Here is a 22367-nt window from a genome sequence, read left to right on the forward strand (position 1 = left end):
ACAGCGGTCATTTTGCTTTTTTCAATCATCATTTTTTTCTAAACAATGGTTAAACATACGAAATTTGAAATTTGCACGATCATTTATAACAACTGGACAGAGCTAGAAAAAAATTATGATAATTTTTCAACTTCATAAAACAAAATGGCGGCCATATAGAAAGTTGTTTCTTAAATAACTCAGAAACCGTTGATTTTACAAAAACTTTAGAAGAGTAACTTTTTTAGTAAATTCAATTGCCTATCGATTGGTACCAGATTTTGTAAGATTGGACCAAAATAAAGCTTTCTATTCTATTATCTTATCTATCTGCAATTTAAAATATAATAAAGAAAGAATCATCTTACAGATGTACGGGATAGGAAATTCATGAATGGCGCATCTTCACGTCTGAACTACTGAACTGATTAACTTGCAATTTTACATTAAGACTCTGAATTTACCGAGAATGGTCATAGGCCTATTTTCATTGTTATTAATCAATCAATTCTAATTTAATAATTAAAACAAATTTGTTCAATTTGTGATTCAACCAAACAGGGCATACTTTAAATGGCACCTTAGCTTTCTCTATGTAAATTACTTTTTAAATTTAAGACTTCTAAACTCAACTGTGATATCCTTTGCAGATGATACTGCAGCTATTTTTCACGATAATTCATGGAATGAAGTTCATACCATAGCTGAAAATAAATAATATGCTTTTAATTGAAGTGGTTAGATAAGAATACCTTAAGTTTAAATTTTGAAAAAAACTAATTACATAACTTTCTCTGCAAATAGAGTAGGGCAGCCTAACGAGAATCAAGATTTGAGACTCCATTCTCAGTGCAATTTAAACTTGGGTAATTGTGATTGTCCCACCATTAAAAAAGTCAATAATACTAAGTACTTGGGAATGATAATTGATGAAAGCCTTGAATGGGATGTTCATATTAAATACATATGTAGAAAAATTAGATATTTATGTTTTAAATTTTACCAAGTTAACAGAATTCTTAATAAGAAACACTTGAAAATGATGTATCATGCTCTAGTCAAGTCAATTCTGCTGTATGGCATAGTTGTTTGGGGAGGTTGTTTCAACTGTCATATTGCTGAATTATTTGTAGCACAAAAACTGATAATTAAAACTATATTAAGCAAACCCAGGTTCTATCCAACGGATATGGTTTTTAGTGATTTTGAGGTCATGACTATACGTCAATTGTACATAAAAACCGTAATTGGGTACTTAATAAAATATAGATCCGATTTTCCTCTCACAATAAACTCTATACTTAATTATTATAATCTAAGGGCCACTGCTAACAAATATGTAACCTATAACACTAATATTGAATGTATAAGGAGGCAGTTAATTTACATAGGTACTAAAATAATAAACCTCATTCCAAATCACTTTCTCATTGACAATAAGATCAGCGGAAAAATTAAACTGGATATAAAAAACTGGACATACAGTAATTTCTGCTCCAGCATTGTTTTTTCTTTAGTTTTTTTCATTTTTCAGTGGACTCGCTTACCTTTATTTTGAGTACCTATTCCTCTGTTTTCTTCCTTCCCCCCATTTCTCCCTTCCCTTTTTTGCTCATTACTTCTCTTCTCTTCTTTGCCTGCCTATTACATGGGAAACCATAGTTGGCTAGGTATCTTCCTCTCTTTTTTTCTCTTCTCCAACACAACCAACCACAAAGCCCATGGTTTTTTATATTTGTAACATTGTTTTGTGTGTTTTTAATAAATAATAAAAAAATTGATGGAACTTGATAGCACGCGCGGTTCATGAATCATAGGTTGCGGGTTCCAGACCTATCAAACTAATATTTTTGGTGCAAATTTTTTACTCTTATAAAGATTATCCACCTGATTTTAAACAAAATAATAAATAATGATTCAATTTTTCTATGTTTCCTGGACATTGCATAATATTACAACACAAATTTCTCATCTGTGGTTTCTGCTGCTACAATTGAGGCTCCGTGCGTACTCTGTGGTCACAAAACCGTTGGATTCAAAACTGCAGTCTTCTCGGTTGAGAAAGGAGACACAGTCTCCGAAAATTTCCCCCATTTCTAATGTAAGTTTCTAAGTGTTTTCAATCTATTTATATCGTGTCTCCTGTTTTGATTTTTATTACAAACTTTAAAGTGTCTTCTGTTATGTGCTATATAAATAAATATATATGTTTATAAGAATAGAAAACACAGGATACACACGACACGGATAGATTAAAAACACAGGATACACACGACACGGATAGATTAAAAACACTTAAAAACTTACATTTAAACGAGAATTTTCGGGGGATGGGCCACCTTTGTCAATCAACCAGGAAGTGAAGTGGTGCAGATTTGAACATTCTAACGGTCGTGACCACAGAGACGCGGTAGAGATGTTGTGTAGACCATAGAGCACAGACGAACGGATGCGCACTGATTGAAGGAGCATTATGGGATTAGTTGGTGGGCCATGATGGGTTATTTCAAGCGGGAGATTTCAAATTTGAGTGGGCTATGGATAAGGAAAGGTGTAGATTATGAATTGATAGAAAAGAGGAGATTTAAAAATTAGAAATCCGAAATGAAGTAGAATAAAATTAGAAAATGGAATTTTCTAATTCTTTGAACGAATCTCTGCCCTTGTTGATTTCCACCTCCAACCAATGGCGATCGGTGCTGTAAAAAGTTAGTGAAGCAATAATTTGTTGGTGGGGCGGGGGGAGGGAGGTGTTTGTGGTTTGTTTGTTGTGGGTAATTTTCCTTGACCATGCGTGTGATATTTCCTTTTACTCATTCTTTTTTCTATTGAAGCCTAATCTAACTGTAGACTGACAAGAGATTTCCTTCTAAACTTGAAATAACATAAAAACTCTGCATTACAATTTATTATTATCAAGAGATATATCTAAGAATAATATATAATTGAAAAAAAACTCACCAAAGTTGATCAAGTATGTAGTCAAGTCTGTTCCATTGAGTTATGTATTCACTTATGCACTTGATTATTGTAAATGGAAATATATAATACAATGTTGTTGTTAGCATATGGCTTGGATTGTGGGGAGTCCCGTAGGAAGTTCCACTCCGCCAACATAACCACAATCTCCCATGATGGAAAACTGTGATACTTATTCTTAATTTCACATGAATTTCAATTGGAAAAATCTTTTGATTAAAAAAGCCAAAAACACAAAATGAAACACTAAAATCACTAATCCACGTCCAGAAACTTTAGAATCTTAAAATAATTTATAACACAAAATTTTCAACACATTGTAAAATACAATGTGATAAAGTGATAATAATTGAAGATTTCCTTGAATAAGAATTAAATTGAAAAACTTGGGGATTAGCGAAAGTTAAAATCCATGCTTCTTTCTTGAGCAGCAAATACTTTCATAACCTTGTCAAAAAATGTCTCTGTTTTCAATTCGACTAGCAACTCGGATTCAATTGAAATGATGCCCAAGTGAGAAAGTCTCTTTTGGCCTGTTGTGTTCCAAGAGTATGTTTTTATCTTTTTAAGAACGGAAAAGGATCTCTCTACAGAGGCTGTGTAGTGACTTGAATTGTATACAGCAAGGAAACGAGTAATCCCATTTGCTCAAATGTTTTTCTGAGCAAATTGTTGGATTTCGACAGAAACATCTTACAAAGCTCACTCAAAGTCTTCCCTCTGAACTCTTCACTTGAATAAAATACAATGAGTTCGTTTTTTTTTAATCGCACCTGGTCAAAGAATTTCCCATATGTGCTTAAAAGACTATTGAAAGCTGCTTCTGGGAAATCTCCTTTATGTTGTGGAAATTTGTCGGTTGAAAGAAGTTGCAGAAAATCCAATTTTGAGTAGTCTTCAAAACGGCGTTGAAAATGGCCATCAATATTATAAAAAAATTCGCAGTACACTCGTTTGTAGTTGAACTGCCTTCTCTTTTTTGGGGGTCCAACGTCACTCAAAACTTCTTCATAATTTTTTTCAAAGTCATCACGCTGTTTTGAAATGGTCTCGCGAATACTTTCAATTTTTTTCTGCAGTACACAATGTCACTTGCCTGGTGCTGGAGAACATCAAAAAGAATGTCTGTATGACAGAATATTTTGTCAAAAACACTTAAGAGAAAAACAAACTGGAACTTCTCCAAAACTGATAAGATTTTTAATATTAAGTATCAATGAGTCTGATTCCATAATTTCAATGTTTAATTTGTTAAAAGACAGTTCATTACTGATGAAAACACAGATACCATTCTTTCTATTTCTCTTACCTGGCTGATTTATTGACGAGTAACCATTCAAAACATAGTTGAAAGGCTCGTCTTCGCTCATCCACGTCTCAGACAATACTATAATATTAAATTTTAAGGAACAGTTTTCAATATTGTGTAGGCGAATTCATCGAAATTCTTGTTTAGGCTTCGTATGTTCATGTGAAGAACACTCATTGAACTCCTCTCCACATCATTAACAAAATTAATTGGTAGGGGTGGAAGAATATTATCTAACTCAATTGTACTGTAGCATTCCTGTTCAGCTTCATTGTCAAAATTATCAATTATTACCATGATAGGTTATTAAAAAGATTAAAAAGGAAAGAGAAAAAAAAATAATAATAATACAACACAAATTTCTCATCTGTGGTTTCTGCTGCTACAATTGAGGCTCCGTGCGTACTCTGTAGTCACACAACCGTTGGATTCAAAACTGCAGTCTTCTCGGTTGAGAAAGGAGACACAGTCTCCGAAAATTTCCCCCATTTCTAATGTAAGTTTCTAAGTGTTTTCAATCTATTTATATCGTGTCTCCTGTTTTGATTTTTATTACAAACTTTAAAGTGTCTTCTGTTATGTGCTATATAAATAAATAAATAAATAAATATATATGTTTATAAGAATAGAAAACACAGGATACACACGACACGGATAGATTAAAAACACTTAAAAACTTACATTTAAACGAGAATTTTCGGGGGATGGGCCACCTTTGTCAATCAACCAGGAAGTGAAGTGGTGCAGATTTGAACATTCTAACGGTCGTGACCACAGAGACGCGGTAGAGATGTTGTGTAGACCATAGAGCACAGACGAACGGATGCGCACTGATTGAAGGAGCATTATGGGATTAGTTGGTGGGCCATGATGGGTTATTTCAAGCGGGAGATTTCAAATTTGAGTGGGCTATGGATAAGGAAAGGTGTAGATTATGAATTGATAGAAAAGAGGAGATTTAAAAATTAGAAATCCGAAATGAAGTAGAATAAAATTAGAAAATGGAATTTTCTAATTCTTTGAACGAATCTCTGCCCTTGTTGATTTCCACCTCCAACCAATGGCGATCGGTGCTGTAAAAAGTTAGTGAAGCACTAATTTGTTGGTGGGGCGAGGGGAGGGAGGTGGTTGTGGTTTGTTTGTTGTGGGTAATTTTCCTTGACCATGCGTGTGATATTTCCTTTTACTCATTCTTTTTTCTATTGAAGCATAATCTAACTGTAGACTGACAAGAGATTTCCTTCTAAACTTGAAATAACATAAAAACTCTGCATTACAATTTATTATTATCAAGAGATATATCTAAGAATAATATATAATTGAAAAAAAAACTCACCAAAGTTGATCAAGTATGTAGTCAAGTCTGTTCCATTGAGTTATGTATTCACTTATGCACTTGATTATTGTAAATGGAAATATATAATACAATGTTGTTGTTAGCATATGGCTTGGATTGTGGGGAGTCCCATAGGAAGTTCCACTCCGCCAACATAACCACAATCTCCCATGATGGAAAACTGTGATACTTATTCTTAATTTCACATGAATTTCAATTGGAAAAATCTTTTGATTAAAAAAGCCAAAAACACAAAATGAAACACTAAAATCACTAATCCACGTCCAGAAACTTTAGAATCTTAAAATAATTTATAACACCAAATTTTCAACACATTGTAAAATACAATGTGATAAAGTGATAATAAATGAAGATTTCCTTGAATAAGAATTAAATTGAAAAACTTGGGGATTAGCGAAAGTTAAAATCCATGCTTCTTTCTTGAGCAGCAAATACTTTCATAACCTTGTCAAAAAATGTCTCTGTTTTCAATTCGACTAGCAACTCGGATTCAATTGAAATGATGCCCAAGTGAGAAAGTCTCTTTTGGCCTGTTGTGTTCCAAGAGTATGTTTTTATCTTTTTAAGAACGGAAAAGGATCTCTCTACAGAGGCTGTGTAGTGACTTGAATTGTATACAGCAAGGAAACGAGTAATCCCATTTGCTCAAATGTTTTTCTGAGCAAATTGTTGGATTTCGACAGAAACATCTTACAAAGCTCACTCAAAGTCTTCCCTCTGAACTCTTCTCTTGAATAAAATACAATGAGTTCGTTTTTTAATCGCACCTGGTCAAAGAATTTCCCATAGGTATGTGCTTAAAAGACTATTGAAAGCTGCTTCTGGGAAATCTCCTTTATGTTGTGGAAATTTGTCGGTTGAAAGAAGTTGCAGAAAATCCAATTTTGAGTAGTCTTCAAAACGGCGTTGAAAATGGCCATCAATATTATCAAAAATTTCGCAGTACACTCGTTTGTAATTGAACTTCCTTCTCTTATTTGGGGGTCCAATGTCACTCAAAACTTCTTCATAATTTATTTCAAAGTCATCACACTGTTTTGAAATGATCTCGCGAATACTTTCAATTTTTTTTCTGCAGTACACAATGTCACTTGCCTGGTGCTGGAGAACATCAAAAAGAATGTCTGTATGACAGAATATTTTGTCAAAAACACTTAAGAGAAAAACAAACTGGAACTTCTCCAAAACTGATAAGAATCCATTGACTGGAGCAAGGATATCAGATTCTATCTCCTCAGGGTGTTCTAGCATTGCTTGGAAAACTTCACAGAGCTCTTTCCTAAATTTATGCACTGTGTTCACTAGCCGAGATGAGTAGTTCCATCGAGTTGGACAAACATTGGGCAACCTTCTCTTCAAAAATTCATCCAAAAAAATGACACGCTTTGGTGATCTTGAGAAAAATGCAGCAATTCCATTTAACGTGCTGAAAAAAATTTTGCATTGAGGAATTTCACTTACACATTGTGACAAAACTAAATTCAGTACATGAGCATAACAATGGACAAAAAGTGCTTCAGGATGGCTCTCTTTGATTCTTGCTTGTACACCAGATAGATGACCAGCCATTGTACTTGCTCCATCATATGTCTGTGCTACTAATTTTTCACTGCATCCAAACTTATTCAAAAACTCAAGAATATGCATTGAAATAGCAGAATCATGCTTGTCAATGCTTATGTCAGTGAAACCTAAAAATCGTTCTTTCACTTGTCCATCATTTACATAACGAAATACAATAGAAAACTGTGCTTTATTCGATACATCTGTTGTTTCATCCACCAAAACCGCCACAAAATTTGCTTCCTCAAGCTCTTTTTTTATTGACAATAATAAAGATGAACCCACCGCATCAATGAGGTCGTTCTGAATGTGACTGGAAAAACCTTTAAAAACAGTTGCTGTCTCCAAGTGTTCTGCTAAGAGAGGGTCGTAATCAGCAGTGTACTTCAGTAGTTCGATATAGTTCCCTCGATTAATCGAACTTTCTTCTTCATTATGCCCCCGAAAAGCCAATTCTTGTTTTCCCAAGAAGCAAACCGCATTAATAAGTCTCTTAAGTAGATCCCGGTTTCGCTTGACTATTTTATTATGTTGCAAAATTTCCTGTTTCAATTGATCATCTAAAGCAGTCTCTATCCTGATCTGACCGATAGAAGCAGCACACAATGAAGCACATATGTGATTCACTGTTATTTCATGAGAAGCAAGCGATTTGCTTAAATTCCCAAGGTGTTTGAATCCATTTTCTGTCCATGAAGTATGTCTATCCCTTCCAAACAATAAACAATTCCAACAAAATAGTGCATTCAACGTTTCACTTCCAGCTAACCATTCATACTTTTTATAATTATTCGACTGAAAATGTCTTGTAAATTTCCCACAATTTTGCATCAAGTTTGGGAGGTTAGGTATTGGTCTTCCAATGTTCATAAGGTATTTTTTCTCCTTAAAAGAACGAGAGGAAAACGGACGTTCCAGAAGACTTTTAATTACACAAGACATACCTGGATCTTATAGCCTAATTAAACTATAACTTCACAAAATATCAACTCATTCTTAAGTTTTTGATTTACAACCGTTACACTAGATAAACAAACTTTATCACACTAAATAGCCTAATTAAACTATAAGCCTAATGTATTATAGCCTAATAGAATATTAATAGCCTAATAGAATATTAATAGCCTAATAGATTTTATAGCCTAATTAAACTATCACAAAATATCAACTCACTCAACAAATATCAACTCATTCTTAATTATTTGATTTACAACCGTTGCACTAGATAAACAAACTTTCTCACACTACAACTACACACGTGCAGTCGATGCAGTTGTACAGTTTGAAAATTACCAATGCCAACTGAACTGAACATGGACAGAAATAAGAACTGTTTCAGATCATCGTGATTTTTAATTTTATTGGTTCAAAGTCTTCAATTTTTTGTATATAAATTCATCTTTATTGTTGGAATGAATAAAATTATTTATGTAGAGATTGTCTGTCAATCTTTATTATCAGTGAATATTATTATAAGAAAATAGTTCGCTTTGCGCTGTCAACTTGTCAGGTTGGCAATGCTCGGAAATTGAAATCACATTCGGCCAAGATCGGCTATCTTCGTAGCCGGGCCACTGCTAGCTTATTCCACAGCTTTATTCCAATGTTTACCACTCCCACTTCCCCCCAACCTTTGTTATCCAAATCGTGGCAAGAGCATATGAAGCAGGTCGATCTCTGCTTCCTTTCACCATTCAACCAACTAGCAGCTGGGCGGTGAGGCGCTGACATTCAAATCAAAGCAGTTGATAATCATTGACATATTGAGCATTTATAATAAACTTATATATATATAAAAGCGAAATGGCACTCACTCACTCACTCACTCACTGGTATAACTAAAAATCTACCGGACCAAAAATGTTCAAATTTGGTAGGTATGTTCAGTTGGCCCTTTAGAGGCGCACTAAGAAATCTTTTGGCAATATTTCAACTCTAAGGGTTGTTTTTAAGGGTTTAAAGTTCGTCTTTTAGCATGTATATTCTTCTTCTCCCAATCTCTTAATTAGAATTGAAATTTCCATATCATATGTTACTATAGAACTATAATCTAGATAGAGTACCTCTTCGAAACAGTTGTTAACTGGCAACTAAATTAATAATTTTGTCAGGTTGGCATTAAGTTGAGTTGACTTTGTTAGGTTGGCACCAAGTTGAAGATTTAAATGCATTTATCGCGGAAAAATTGATTGGGCACTGCTACTTCAATCCTGGGAATATTATATTACTAGCCGTCAGGCTCGCTTCGCTCGCCATATCTGTTTAGCCAGACGTTTAGTCTGGACCCTCGACTGGATTGTCCTATTATAATATGATAAAATGACGACTGGATTGTCCTATTATAATATGATAAAAATGAAAAAATGCAGGCGAGCGAAGCGAGCCTGCTGATCTCATTCTTGGACGATCCAGTCGGGGGTCCAGGGGGCGGAGCCCCCTGGCTAGACGGATATGGCGAGCGAAGCGAGCCTGACGGCTAGTAAACTTATATTTCAATAATTCATTTTATTATACTATTAATAATTTGCACGATTCAAATTAAATTTTTGGGGGTTTTCGTTACTGAAGCAGTGCTTCACTTGCTTCATTTGACCGCTCGCCACTGCCTCCAACCCATTGTTGCCTCCCTACCCTCTCATCTCAAAGACTCCTTCCACTTCATAGATAATAAACAGGGTTATCATAAAAGAATGGTGCGGTTTCAAACATTGTTTAAAGAAAAACAGAATTACTTACAATTAATGTTTTTTTTAATCTTGTCATCTCAAACAGTTTTTTTACATAATCAATAAATTTCAATGTGGGCGCCCTTAGTCGCTCGACAAATGTCCAAACGATATTCAACTTCTCTCCAAACATTCGCTAACATTTCTTCGGTTATGGTTGTCATTGCTTCATCAATCCTGTTTTTTAAGTGGTTCAAGTCGCGAATTTTTTGTGAATAAACAATGTTTTTTATGTAACCCCACAAGAAAAAATCACAAGGTGTCAGGTCTGGACTCCTTGGAGGACACAGCATAGGTCCTTGTCGGTCTATCCATCGATTTCCAAATTTTCCGTTCAAAGCGTCTGTGACCAATGCACTGAAGTGTGGGTGAGCACCATCTTGTTGGAAATGAAGTTGATGAATGTTTTCGAGTTCATCTAGCTTAGGAAAGCAATAATTGATTAACATGTCGAGATACGCAACTCCATTAATTGTTTTTTCAGCAAAGAAGAAAGGGCCTATTACGTGATTTTTCATCACACCACACCAAACATTAACTTTAAGCGAATCACGTTGTTTCTCAACAATTGCGTGTGGCTTTTCAGAGCCCCATATTCGTGAATTGTGTCTGTTAACACATCCACTCACATGGAAAGTAGCTTCGTCTGTAAAAATTATATCATCTAAAAATGATTCGTTTTCACTTATTCTGTCCAACATTTCAACAGCGAAATTGTAACGGTTTACACAATCATTGGGTTTCAATTCCTGCAGTACCTGGATTTTATAAGCGTGTAATTTGAGTTTTTTATGTAAAACTTTGTGAACCGTTGTTTTCGGAATACCTAATTCAACGCTTCGACGAGGGATGGACTTCCCAGGACTTCTAATTGCCGATTGTCTAATTTGTTCAACCGTTTCGTCCGGTACACTTGGTCTGCCGGTTGATTTCTGTTTCTGAACTGATCCGGTTTCTTCAAATTGATTAAACCAGCGTGTTATGTTATTTTTGTGCAGTGGATCTCTTCCAAATTCAAGTCGGAACGCACGTTGAACTAAAATTACGGATTTTAATTCAGCCATCAATAAAACACACTTTGCTTTATCTTTAACCGAGAACATAGTAGCCTAACTCACTAAACTCACCGCAACAACTGTACAAGAGATTGTACTTTCCATTTCATGTTGAGGTTGGAACAGCTTATAAACAAACTTTTGGGTTAGAGGCTTTCAGAGATACCAATATAACATTTTAAAATTTCCCTACAATCTTCCTACGAATTACTGAATCCCAAAGACCTTAAAGATGCATAGACTCACATGCAGCGCTAGTGTCGTACTTGGAATTGAAATCCGCCATTGAGGGGGCAACCCATAAGATTATCACATACCAATGCCACCTATGCCTTTGTGATCTATAGTATTACAAATATATATAGATATAATATCTCGTGCTAAAATAACCCAATGGCGGCCTTCAATCTCAAGTAAGAGCTATCATTGGGAAGGCTCCAACCCATTGTTGCCTCCCTACCCTCTCATCTCAAAGACTCCTTCCACTTCATAGATATCCTAAGAAACACAACCCTTCCAACTGATCAACAACTCCTCCTTGTTACCATTGAAGTGGCCTCCCTCTACACATCCATCCCCCATTCTGAAGGCTTAAAATCCCTTGAGCATTTCCTCTCCTCACGTCCCACACCCTCCACCCCTTCAACCACCTTCCTAGTAAACCTTGCAAAACTGGTGCTCACAAGCAATGTCTTCAGGTTTGAAGATAAATATTATCTTCAGACTCAGGGTACAGCCATGGGCACCATCCTATGCAAACCTGTTCATGGGCCTGCTTGAACAGGATTTCCTTTCTAAACAAACCCTATCCCCACTGATATGGCTCCGTTTCATTGACGACATATTCCTCATATGGCCTCATGGACATGATACCCTCTCCCACTTCCTCAATCAACTCAACTCCAACTACTCTGTCTCCTTCACCTGGAATATCTCTGAATTCTCCATCAACTTCCTAGATGTCAACGTAATCCTTTCCAACTCCAATGTCTTATCCACCAATATTTTCACCAAATCCACCCACACTCAACAGTTCCTACACTTTGAGAGTTGCCATCCCTACCACATCAAAAGATCCCTCCCACGTTCCCTCTCAATCCGAGGCCAAAAAATTTGCAGTGATCCCCACCACCTTGACCAGTACCTCAAAAAATTCCACCAATCCCTCCTGAAATGAAACTATTCTGAAAGGTTGTTACAGAAACAAATCACCTCCAAAACAGACACTAATCCAACCACAAAAAATTCCCAAATCCCACAAACTCCAAAGCTCTGTACTACCTACTTCCCTGGAATCGAAAACCTCAAGCCTGTCCTTAAAGGTCTGTTCCATATCGTCTCCTCCAATCCCTCTACCAAACACCTTTTCCAGCAACCACCCATCCTCATTTACAAGCAGCCTCCCAACCTGAAAAGAATTTTTAATAAAAACCAATCACTCACCTCTGATGAAATCCCAACTCCACCTGGTACCCTACCCTGCAAACGCCCCCGCTGTAAAACCTGCCCTATCACTGATCCTTCCATTTCCTTTACCAGTCCTATCACCAACTACACCCATCAAATCCATCAATCCAGTAATTGCATCTCCAAAAATTTCATCTACCTCCTTTCCTACAACTTCTGTCCTGCCTTCTACATAGGTGAAACCACCACTGCCCTAAACCTCCGGATCAACAATCACAGGGCTTCCTTTAAAAATAATACTTCCCTACCCATCCCCAACCATGGCTCTGAGCACAACAAGAACTTTGACCAATGCTTCAAGTCAAAGTCCTTGCCACTCTCCCTCCCACAGCCCCCTCCATAGATGTCAAGACGAAAGAATTGGCTTTTATTTGGGTGCTTGGAGCTGCTTCCAGTCCTGGTCTTAACAGACAGCAATAGTATAATTACTATCAACTTTACACCAACTGTCCAATTGACTTGAAATAAATTTCATCATATATAAGAAATTTCACAGCTATCAAATATATAATAAATTTTCAATAAAAATAAAAATAAATTTAATTCCAATTCGATTCTATAATTCCATTTTCTAATTTTATTCTACTTCATTTCGGATTTCTAATTTTTAATCTTCTCTTTTCTATCAATTCATAATCTACACCTTTCCTTATCCATAACCCACTCAAATTCGAAATCTTCCGCTTGAAATAACCCATCATGGCCCACCAACTAATCCCATAATGCTCCTTCAATCAGTGCGCCTCCGTTCGTCTGTGCTCTATGGTCTACACAACATCTCTACCGCGTCTCTGTGGTCACGACCGTTAGAATGTTCATATCTGCACCACTTCACTTCCTGGTTGATTGAACAAAGGGGGCCCAGCTCCCGAAAATTCTCGGTTAAATGTAAGTTATTAAGTGTTTTTAATCTATCCGTGTCGTGTGTATCCTGTTTATATTTATATTATAAAACTTTGAAGTGTTTTCTGTTAAGTGCTATATATATATATAATATATATATATATATATATATATATATATATATATATATATATAACATCAAGTGAATATAAAGGAAACCCATTTTGATGAGGGGAAAAATATTCTCAAGCCAACATTACACATAATGATTTTGACAGCATCAAGGCTCCGTATTGATTGTATAATAGGCTTGCGTTTTAGTAGCCAATAGAATAAAGTGCAGAAATAGTTAATAATTTCACCTTGAGCAGCAACAAGAAAGCGATCTCCATCCTGAGAATAGACTCCACAAAAGGCTTTGCTGCCAAACGTATCCAACTTCTTCACTCGTTTCGGCAATCTTTCGTTTGAAATGCGGCATTTATCTCCCTTGGTGAATGACGTACTTCCAAACATTCCTTCCTGATAACAAAATGTACATTATTACACAGCACACTCGACAAAGCACATACACCAATAAATTGTAAACTGTAAAATCTACGATAGATTTAAATTTATAATACCAACCTTTAATACTTGTTAAAAAAGGATTGTGTAATTGAAATAGTTAATTTATATTTTCTTTCGAATGTTACGAGCGTCATGTTTCAATGAATCTTTCAAATTTTGTACGGTAATCTGAAGCTGTGTACAGGCTTATGCGCCACGAACACACGTCTTAGGCTTGTTTCACACTTATATGAGTTCAATCGATTCGTTTTCGGTCGAAACTCATGTAATAACGTGGACACTCCCACCCAACACTCAGATGAATAGTCTAGTAGGGAGATTCCAAAATAAGTTGTATATTGTATTTCATAATCGAGTATCATGTTTTTTGGAAAATACAATTGAATTGATTCCGACAAATGTGAATACGGTAATTCGGTTTTAATGCATTACCGAATAGAAACTGCCCAGCACGGAACACCCCCTCGATGCGAATAGGTTTCATCAGGTTTGAATTCGGTACCAGGGAAATGCAAATAAAAAGTATTTTACACTCGCTCGGTTAAGTTTCTCCTTCAATCTGATAGCGAGTGGATTTGTTTCAAAATCTTTTTCAGGACTATTGATTTATTCTAGCAGTTTTCAACCATTATAGTAAATTTACTGTATTCGTTATTTTAATAGAATGAGTAGTTTGTCAGATCGACTGATTTTTGCCAATCTAAACCAGTGATGTGGGACGAAACTTGTGAAGATTAGAAAGATGTATTCAAAACTCTGGAAGCACGAGAGAAGACGTCTGTTTTGAGATTTTTACAGAATTTGTGAAAATCTTAACACCGCGTGCATTTGAGGAGAAAATACAGAAACTGATAAGAACCGTTTGAGAAACAAATATGAATCATTCGTTTTCGGCAAGGAATAGAAAACGAACTGAACCGAAGTGAAACAAGCCTTACGCTTTTCATCATTATCATTATATCTGTATGTTACTGTATTTATACACAGATACGATAAGCGTAGCATCAGTTGATGAATAAGGTGTGTGTTTGTGTGAATGAGTACGGTGTGTGTTTGTGGCGTGTAAGTCTGTACGAAGCCTTACAGATTTATTGATTCACGATTCTAAATATTAAGTAGTAGGTTATAAAATACAAATATTATCTCAATAGTGCAGTTATTATATACAAATGTGTCTAAAAAATTAATATCTTGGTAACAGGCAATGGTAAGTATAACAGTTTGCACACATGCCACGCTAGCTGTTGACGAGAGAGATCAATAACAAAGGTAAATCCAAATTCAGACAAAAAGAAAGTGGGGTAGAGACATGGTGCGAGCATAGCCCAGACCATTGTGTGGCGTATGCAATGCATATCAAACAGGCGAATCTGTGTCTTTTTAATTCCATTCTATTCAATTCAACATGTTTGTTTTGTCCGTTATCATTTCAAACAAATGGTAAAAACGTGGTCGTTTTTGTACGTCACGAGAGAGACAAAGAAATGTGGCGATGGCGAGGAAGTGGCTCGCGCCAGGTCTCGTCTGTGAATGTTTTTTTTTTTTGCATAGAAGAGAAGAGGAAGTGACAAAAGTCCGCGCCAAGTCTCTGTCCGATTCTGTGATTTGTGGCTAAATTGTTATGTTTAGAGTAACATTGCTACCAGAGAGCCAATTGCTTCCTCGTTTCTTATGTACAATCCAATATAAAATTAAGTTGAGCTTTATAATGATGATTATTTTAATTTCTCAATAGACAGGACAAAAATAAAAAGCTCATAGAGATTCATTGTTTAATTATTGAGAAACTCATTATTATTCGTTAAATTTTTTAATACAAAAATATTGGTTTAATGAACTCACCTGCCTGGCATTAATCATGCTGACGATATTGGTCGGCCTACGTTTCGGTATGGCATGAAGTTGCCCACTTGCCTGTTTCGTCGCTAAACTGATTTCACTGCCCTGTCAAAATTGCGACAAAATATGAAGAATTTATTTAATAAAGTAAATTACAGATAATTACTTCTTTTTCTAATTCTTGTTTTCAGAACTTGAGCAATGGAGAAAATAATTTACTAATTTGTTAAAAATTTAGTTTATATACTGCCTCAAGACTTCAAATATTTAGACTTGAGATACAATACAACCACATTTTTAGAAAATTCAACCAATTTGTCTGATTTTTAAATTGCCTGTACTCACATCCAATATCTTTGTGTCTCTCTTCAACTTGGATCTGTCAAGCTTCTTCTGGTAGTATTCATAATCATCATCTACACTATTAGAGGTTGATATTACTTGGAAGTGTCCACTGAAATGAAAGATTATGATATTTATAAGATAATAGAAAAGTGCCTAATCAGACAATCATTAAGATAAAACAAAATTTAAAATATTGCTTGATATTTCAACTTGCTAGATTTGATAACATATTTCAACTGTTGAACATACAGTTTTTAGAGAAAAACAATTTTGGAATATATTATTATAATTTCTTATGCGTAGAAATGACGAGCGCGATTGTGAGGTTGGCTACTATGCCACCGCTTGGCTCGCCTTTGCTTCGATTTTTGTCATGACGCTTCCACACTCTTGCCAAGTGCCTACAAATATCGTCTTCAATCCGACAGTATGGATGTATACAGAAAGCCGCTTGGCAAGTGACTTGGCCAGAGAGTGGCATCAAGATCAAACGAGACGAGCGAAGGCGAGTGCCTTCCAACACTGATCTTGATGGGGCGCTCCACTTCTGGTCGCATCGCAGTGTGGATTGCAAGACGAACATACGCCACTCGTGCTGGTCATTATCGAGAGTGTGGCTTAGGCATTGAACATAGGATACCTCTAATTTTGTTTTAGCTACTTCCAGATGAATCAATAATTGTGTACTACGCTACGACATTCACTATCCGATTTCTTGTCTAACAATGTTGGACCTTAGTGAAACCACTCACGCTCCGACTTGTTCTCAACGTGTTAGACCAACATTCCCACTCACGTTCCAACTTGACTTTGACTAGACAGCTGACACTGGAAAGTTGGATGAGTCGGGTCTTCATTTTATCCAGACTAGTCCAACTCGTCTGGCAACAACCCTATTCACGGAACAGTTGCAAACCAAACATCGAATATACAAACTCAAGCTGTACATGAAATCGGATATTGAATGAGCCGCTTAAGTGCTCCGGCTAGAGCACATACCCTATAAACCCATTATATTTGACGATTCATTAGATCTGAATCGTAAAAACAATATACAGTAGTCAGCACTTCTAATTTATTTGCCGCCATTACATTCATAAGACATTAAAATCTAATGAATCATCGAATCTAATGAATTAATAATCATCGTATACAATGAATTAATGAATCATCGATTCTAATAAGTTAAATCAACATTATTTAATAAATTTTGGAATCTATTGCCTAGTACACACTTGGCACAATCGCTGGCCAGCGTGGCCCATCCTGCAATTTAGCCAAAGCTAAATAAAGACCAGCGAAAGCTAGCATTGGCAAATCACCCATCCACACAATATTGGCACTGGCCGACGTTGGCTATCATTGGGCCAATATGTAGTGCGGCATCATAAAGCCTTGCGGCTCGAAGTCGTCGCTAGAAAATTGCAACTCAAAGGACTTTTACCCGAAGTACACGAGAAATTACTTATATTGATAGTATCGAGTTCCTGTAAAAGCATTTCATCTATTTCAATTTCATTTTTAAATGTAATGATACTGAAATTTTATACTAGGCTTATCTATGTTTATAACATCGTTTATTCACTCAAAGAGGAGTGCCACTTCACGCTTTGACGTAAACTATGATGATCAGGTTAGAACTACGAAGAGAAAAATTCATTTCATATTCCATAATACCATAGACATCCCAAAACCCCTCCAATAATTAATCTCTTTCCAAAATTAGATTTGAACCCTACTGAATTACAAGTTATTAATGAATAATGCAATCATAACTTTAATGAAACAATTGTTTCTAAATCAACATCTATCTATGTTTCTATCAACAATGGAACTGTGATAGATATCAATAATCAAAAATTGAGACATTGTCATGCACATAGCAAAACTGATATGAGGAAATTGATGATAGTAAACTATTAAAACTTTAAAAGTATACCTTGCAACAAGAAACTCCAAAACTGCAGTAAAATCAGAATCATGTTCAGATTGTGATTCAAGTGAAGAGACAGAACTTGAGTCGCTATCCATTCGTCTTGAGTGAGAAGTTCCCATAAAGATTGGATAATTTAAACTTAGAAGTACAGTATATCACACTTAAAGATATACTGAGATATCTAAAATCATAACAGAACAGTAAACTTATGTTTTATATTTGAGTTTGATTTTAGTTCTAACTTCAAAGTATAATATTGAGTAACCTATGTTTTCGATCATGAAGACAAACAAGAACGTAAGTCGTAAATCGTAAATTAAATTTTATACTAATTCTAGAAGGCTTTGAAAACATCTGTGACTGCCTTAGACCTTAGACAGTATAGAATAGACACGAAGCATTGTATAAATTCATCAACGAGCTATACTATAGAGCGGCTGAGTGGCCACTATTCCTGTTACGAATACGAATTGATCATTGGCAGCCATGAAAGAGAGAGGCAAGAAGCGGCGGGAAATTTGAATGGCCCTATTGTTATAATGGGAACTTGCATTTACTAAAAAAATTTGACACACTATTTCCTTTTATCTTCTCAACATAAAAACACCTCTTGTTACCTTGCGTTGGGGATAGTTCAGTCAATAAAATAATGGCAATATATTATACAAACACATACCAAAAAAATTGTGACTGTGGAAACTTTTTGTATGATGAATGACTTCATTGACATTCTCTACACAATAGAAATAAATAATATATTAACAGTGTACAGTTGAAATGTTTAATAAGTCTAAATCTATCCAACTCGACAGTAGTTTCATATGCAATTCAATTTGTAAGTAATATCACAAACAAAATTATGAAATAGTCTAGCCTACTCCTATAGACCTACATTTATATTTTGTATCCTCAGTCGATTCTGAACAGAGGTTATTTCAATGAAATAAATATTCTCACACATACCTCATTCAATTTTCGTAAAAGTACCAATTGGAATGATAATTTTATATTGATAGAAATCAATTTGAATAAAATTAAACACATCCATTCCTGCAGTGGCAGACTGACTCTTCTTGAAATCTTGCCTCTCTCTGTCATGGCTGCCCTTAGTTGGCCGTGAACACATTGAGGGCGCTGTAAGCACACCAACAGCCACTCTATAGTTTACTATAATAGCTCGTTGGGTGATGAACTGTTAGCCCAGTCAATAAAGGTTTTTTCGATCCGAAAATTAAATAAAAGCTGAATCTTTTACCATCGATAGAACCCTCCCAGAGGGTCATTCTCCCAAAAGTCCCAAGAAATCCCCTTGGAGCTTTCCCCCCTAGCCGCCCTCAAAGTTGAAAAATGCAGGTAATCACGGAAAATCAATTATCTCAGTACCCATTGATCGGAAACAGTTCTATTATATGCCATTCGATTCGTTACATTATGGACTACAATACTAGTTATATTCATTTTTCAAGAAAATCAACAGTTTTCTTGATGAAATAGTATATAAGTAAAAATTTAGGGGATTTGCGATTTGATTTTTTTTGTTTTCTTCGATTAACTTCAAAGCAAGTAGTTTTAAAGAGAAATGAGCCGAATAATTAATGTAGCCACTCTCATTGCAAATCCATTGATGTATATTGTTATGTATTTGCGATTCGATTTGACGCCGTGGAAGGAGAAGCAGTCGACGCGGAACGGCGCGGCTGACTCTCTTAGCCATAGTAAACAGCAAACTGGAAATCAATTATCTCTGTAACCATTAATCGGGAAAAAATCTATCATATGTCATTCGATTCGTTAAATTATGGACTACAATATTAGTCGGATTCATTCCCTCAATAAATCGAACAGTTTCCTTGATAAAATAATAATGTAAAAATATAGGGGTTTTTCGTTTTGATTTTTTGTTTTCTCCAATTAACTTCGAAGCAAGTAATTTTAAAGAACAATATGACGAATAATTATTGTAGCCACATTTATTGTGAATCCATTGATGTATATTGTTATGTATTTGTGATTCTAGTTGACGCTGTGGAAGGGGAAACAGCCGACGCGGCTGACTCCCTTCACCATAGTAAACAGAATAATACTGCTGTCTACATTGCATCTCATTTACACTATGGCCTTGAAACAATTAATTCTGTCTATTGTTTTGACATGCGCTGTATATAGATTTTCACTTTTCAATACCTACTCTAAAAAAATATTACAATTTTCTTGATTTAATCATGCTCATGATAAAAATCAGGATTTCGTTGATTGTTCACAGAATTTATTATATTAATTTGAAGTGTGCCTTCTCCATACGAGTCAGAGGTAACACAATTTGATAACTCTAGTTTCAGATATTGATGTTTTTCAACGAAGTTTCATGATATATTATGTGTCCGACTCCTCCATCTTATCCTTATTTTGTGAAAAATGAAGATTCAAAATTTCTTTTCATAGCTTTTCTTGTGTTTTATCTTGTTTCATCACTCTTTATGATTTAAACACTTGATAATGGAATGAATATCATCGGATCACATGAAAAAAAAAATAAAAGGGTGGGCCTACCTGACATACTATATGATAACACTGTACTCCTGATAAGTTGAAAATTTTCAAGCTGAAAATAGATTAATTTGTTGCACATTCGGTTAAAATATTAACAAATGTTACCAAATATTACCAATATTATCACATATAGTGAGAACGAATTACTCTGAAGATTTCTATTCTCACGGAACATGAAGAGGCAATACCAAGCCAGAATCGCAGTTCCGTTCAAATCATTATTATCAGAGCTTTCAAATTGATGCTATGTAACTATGGATGTTATGATCCCCATCTCACAATTTCCCTATTTATCCTTTTCCTGATTCAGAATAAAGTAGTTGATCTCTATAATCACAAAAATCAATGTACAGTACCTGTAATAAATGTAAAAATAACAAAATTTCTAGTAATAATGCAACTTTTTCTAGGTATGAATTTCAAGGCTCATAAAATGACTTTTTCTCAATCACAGGCAGAAATTCCAATGATCATCATAATAGTAATTTAATGAAAATTGTTTGTATTGTACATTGTTCGTCGTAAGATAAGCTACATCTTCAAGGTAATCAACATATTTAGGATTATCATGTTTATGAATGAAAGCGAGACTGTGATAGAAGATTAAAAAAAACTGAAATATAAACATTATATACAATGCATATTTCTGATCAACTATAATTACAAATGATAATGAATGCTTCAAATAGAAAATGATCTATTCTTTTGGTGCCCTAATCAAAATCAATTTCAATCAACATAAATCGACACAAAGAAAAGCTTCTGCCAACCTTGTGTAATGAATGACAAGATGTGAGTGGAGGTGAAAAATTGATATGTTAACAAAAATACTAGAAGATGATGAATCATCTTTCAATTATTAATCTTATACGGTTGGGTACTTTGTGGTTAAATGTGAAACACTTTCATGATTTTCCTACCTTTTATGCATGCTTACTCCTCCTTAATTTGAATGTTTGCATGGCTTTCATCTTTAGAATCTACTGAATTTTCATATTGGACTGTCTAAATAATGTAGATTCAGCTAGTAAGAACGGAAGATAAGCTACTTTACAGAGAGAATCATAGAAAGTTTCAACTCAACAAGCCCAATGTATAATTTTTTTTATGCCTCAGCCGTCATATATATATATATGGCTCAACTGAAGGTATATTATCAACCTGGCTTGGAGAATATTAACTGTAGAAAACATCAAACACTGCATGCTATGATTTTTCAGGAAATTGCCACTGTTAACACTATTGTAATCTATGATTTATCTCAGTTTTTGACATTCATAACTTATAATAAATTTTAACATAGAATTATGATCATAGACACATATTTTAAATATGTATTATATTATGTAATAGTATGAATATTTTATCGGTTGCAAACAATATCTTTGTCTGTCATAGAATGCATGACATATATAACAACAAAATGATTTTTGAGAATTTAGAGAATTAAAACCCCTAAATTTTTACATATATATTATTTTATCGAAGAAACTGTTTGATTTATTGAGGAAATGAATACGACTAATATTTTAGTCCATAATGTAACGAATCGAATGACATATGATAGATTTTTTTCCGATTAATGGTTGCAGAGATAATTGATTTCCAGTTTGCTGTTTACTATGGCTAAGAGAGTCAGCCGCGCCGTTCCGCGTCGACTGTTTCCCCTTCAACAGCGTCAAATCGAATCGCAAATACATAACAATATACATAAATGGATTTGCAATGAGAGTGGCTACATTAATTATTCGGCTCATTTTCCTTTAAAACTACTTGTTTCGAAGTTAATCGAAGAAAACAAAAAAATCAAATCGCAAACCCCCAAAATTTTTACATATATAGGCCTACT

General features: G+C 35.0%; 2 protein-coding genes across 2 annotated transcripts in view; both read right to left on the reverse strand.

Annotated features, from left to right (window-relative positions):
- LOC111049795 (DDB1- and CUL4-associated factor 11) overlaps positions 1-18325 on the reverse strand; it is a 60400-nt gene extending 42075 nt beyond the window's left edge. The window contains exons 1-4 of the mRNA XM_039430809.1: positions 17972-18325; positions 16033-16141; positions 15691-15792; positions 13641-13800 (exon numbers count right to left, since the gene is read on the reverse strand). Of these exons, the coding sequence (XP_039286743.1) occupies positions 13641-13800; positions 15691-15792; positions 16033-16141; positions 17972-18087 (487 nt within the window). The 5' untranslated portion in view covers positions 18088-18325. The remainder of the gene's footprint in view (positions 1-13640; positions 13801-15690; positions 15793-16032; positions 16142-17971) is intronic.
- LOC120351922 (zinc finger MYM-type protein 1-like) lies at positions 2681-8553 on the reverse strand. Its single transcript, XM_039430810.1, has 2 exons — positions 6765-8553; positions 2681-4099 (listed from the first exon to the last, which is right to left on the reverse strand). Exons 1-2 carry the CDS (start codon positions 8127-8129, stop codon positions 3956-3958), a joined length of 1509 nt encoding a protein of 502 aa, XP_039286744.1. The 5' UTR covers positions 8130-8553; the 3' UTR covers positions 2681-3955.
- Positions 18326-22367: the final 4042 nt, after the last annotated feature.

This window comes from Nilaparvata lugens, chromosome 6 (assembly GCF_014356525.2).
Source record: "Nilaparvata lugens isolate BPH chromosome 6, ASM1435652v1, whole genome shotgun sequence".
Lineage (NCBI taxonomy): Eukaryota > Metazoa > Arthropoda > Insecta > Hemiptera > Delphacidae > Nilaparvata > Nilaparvata lugens.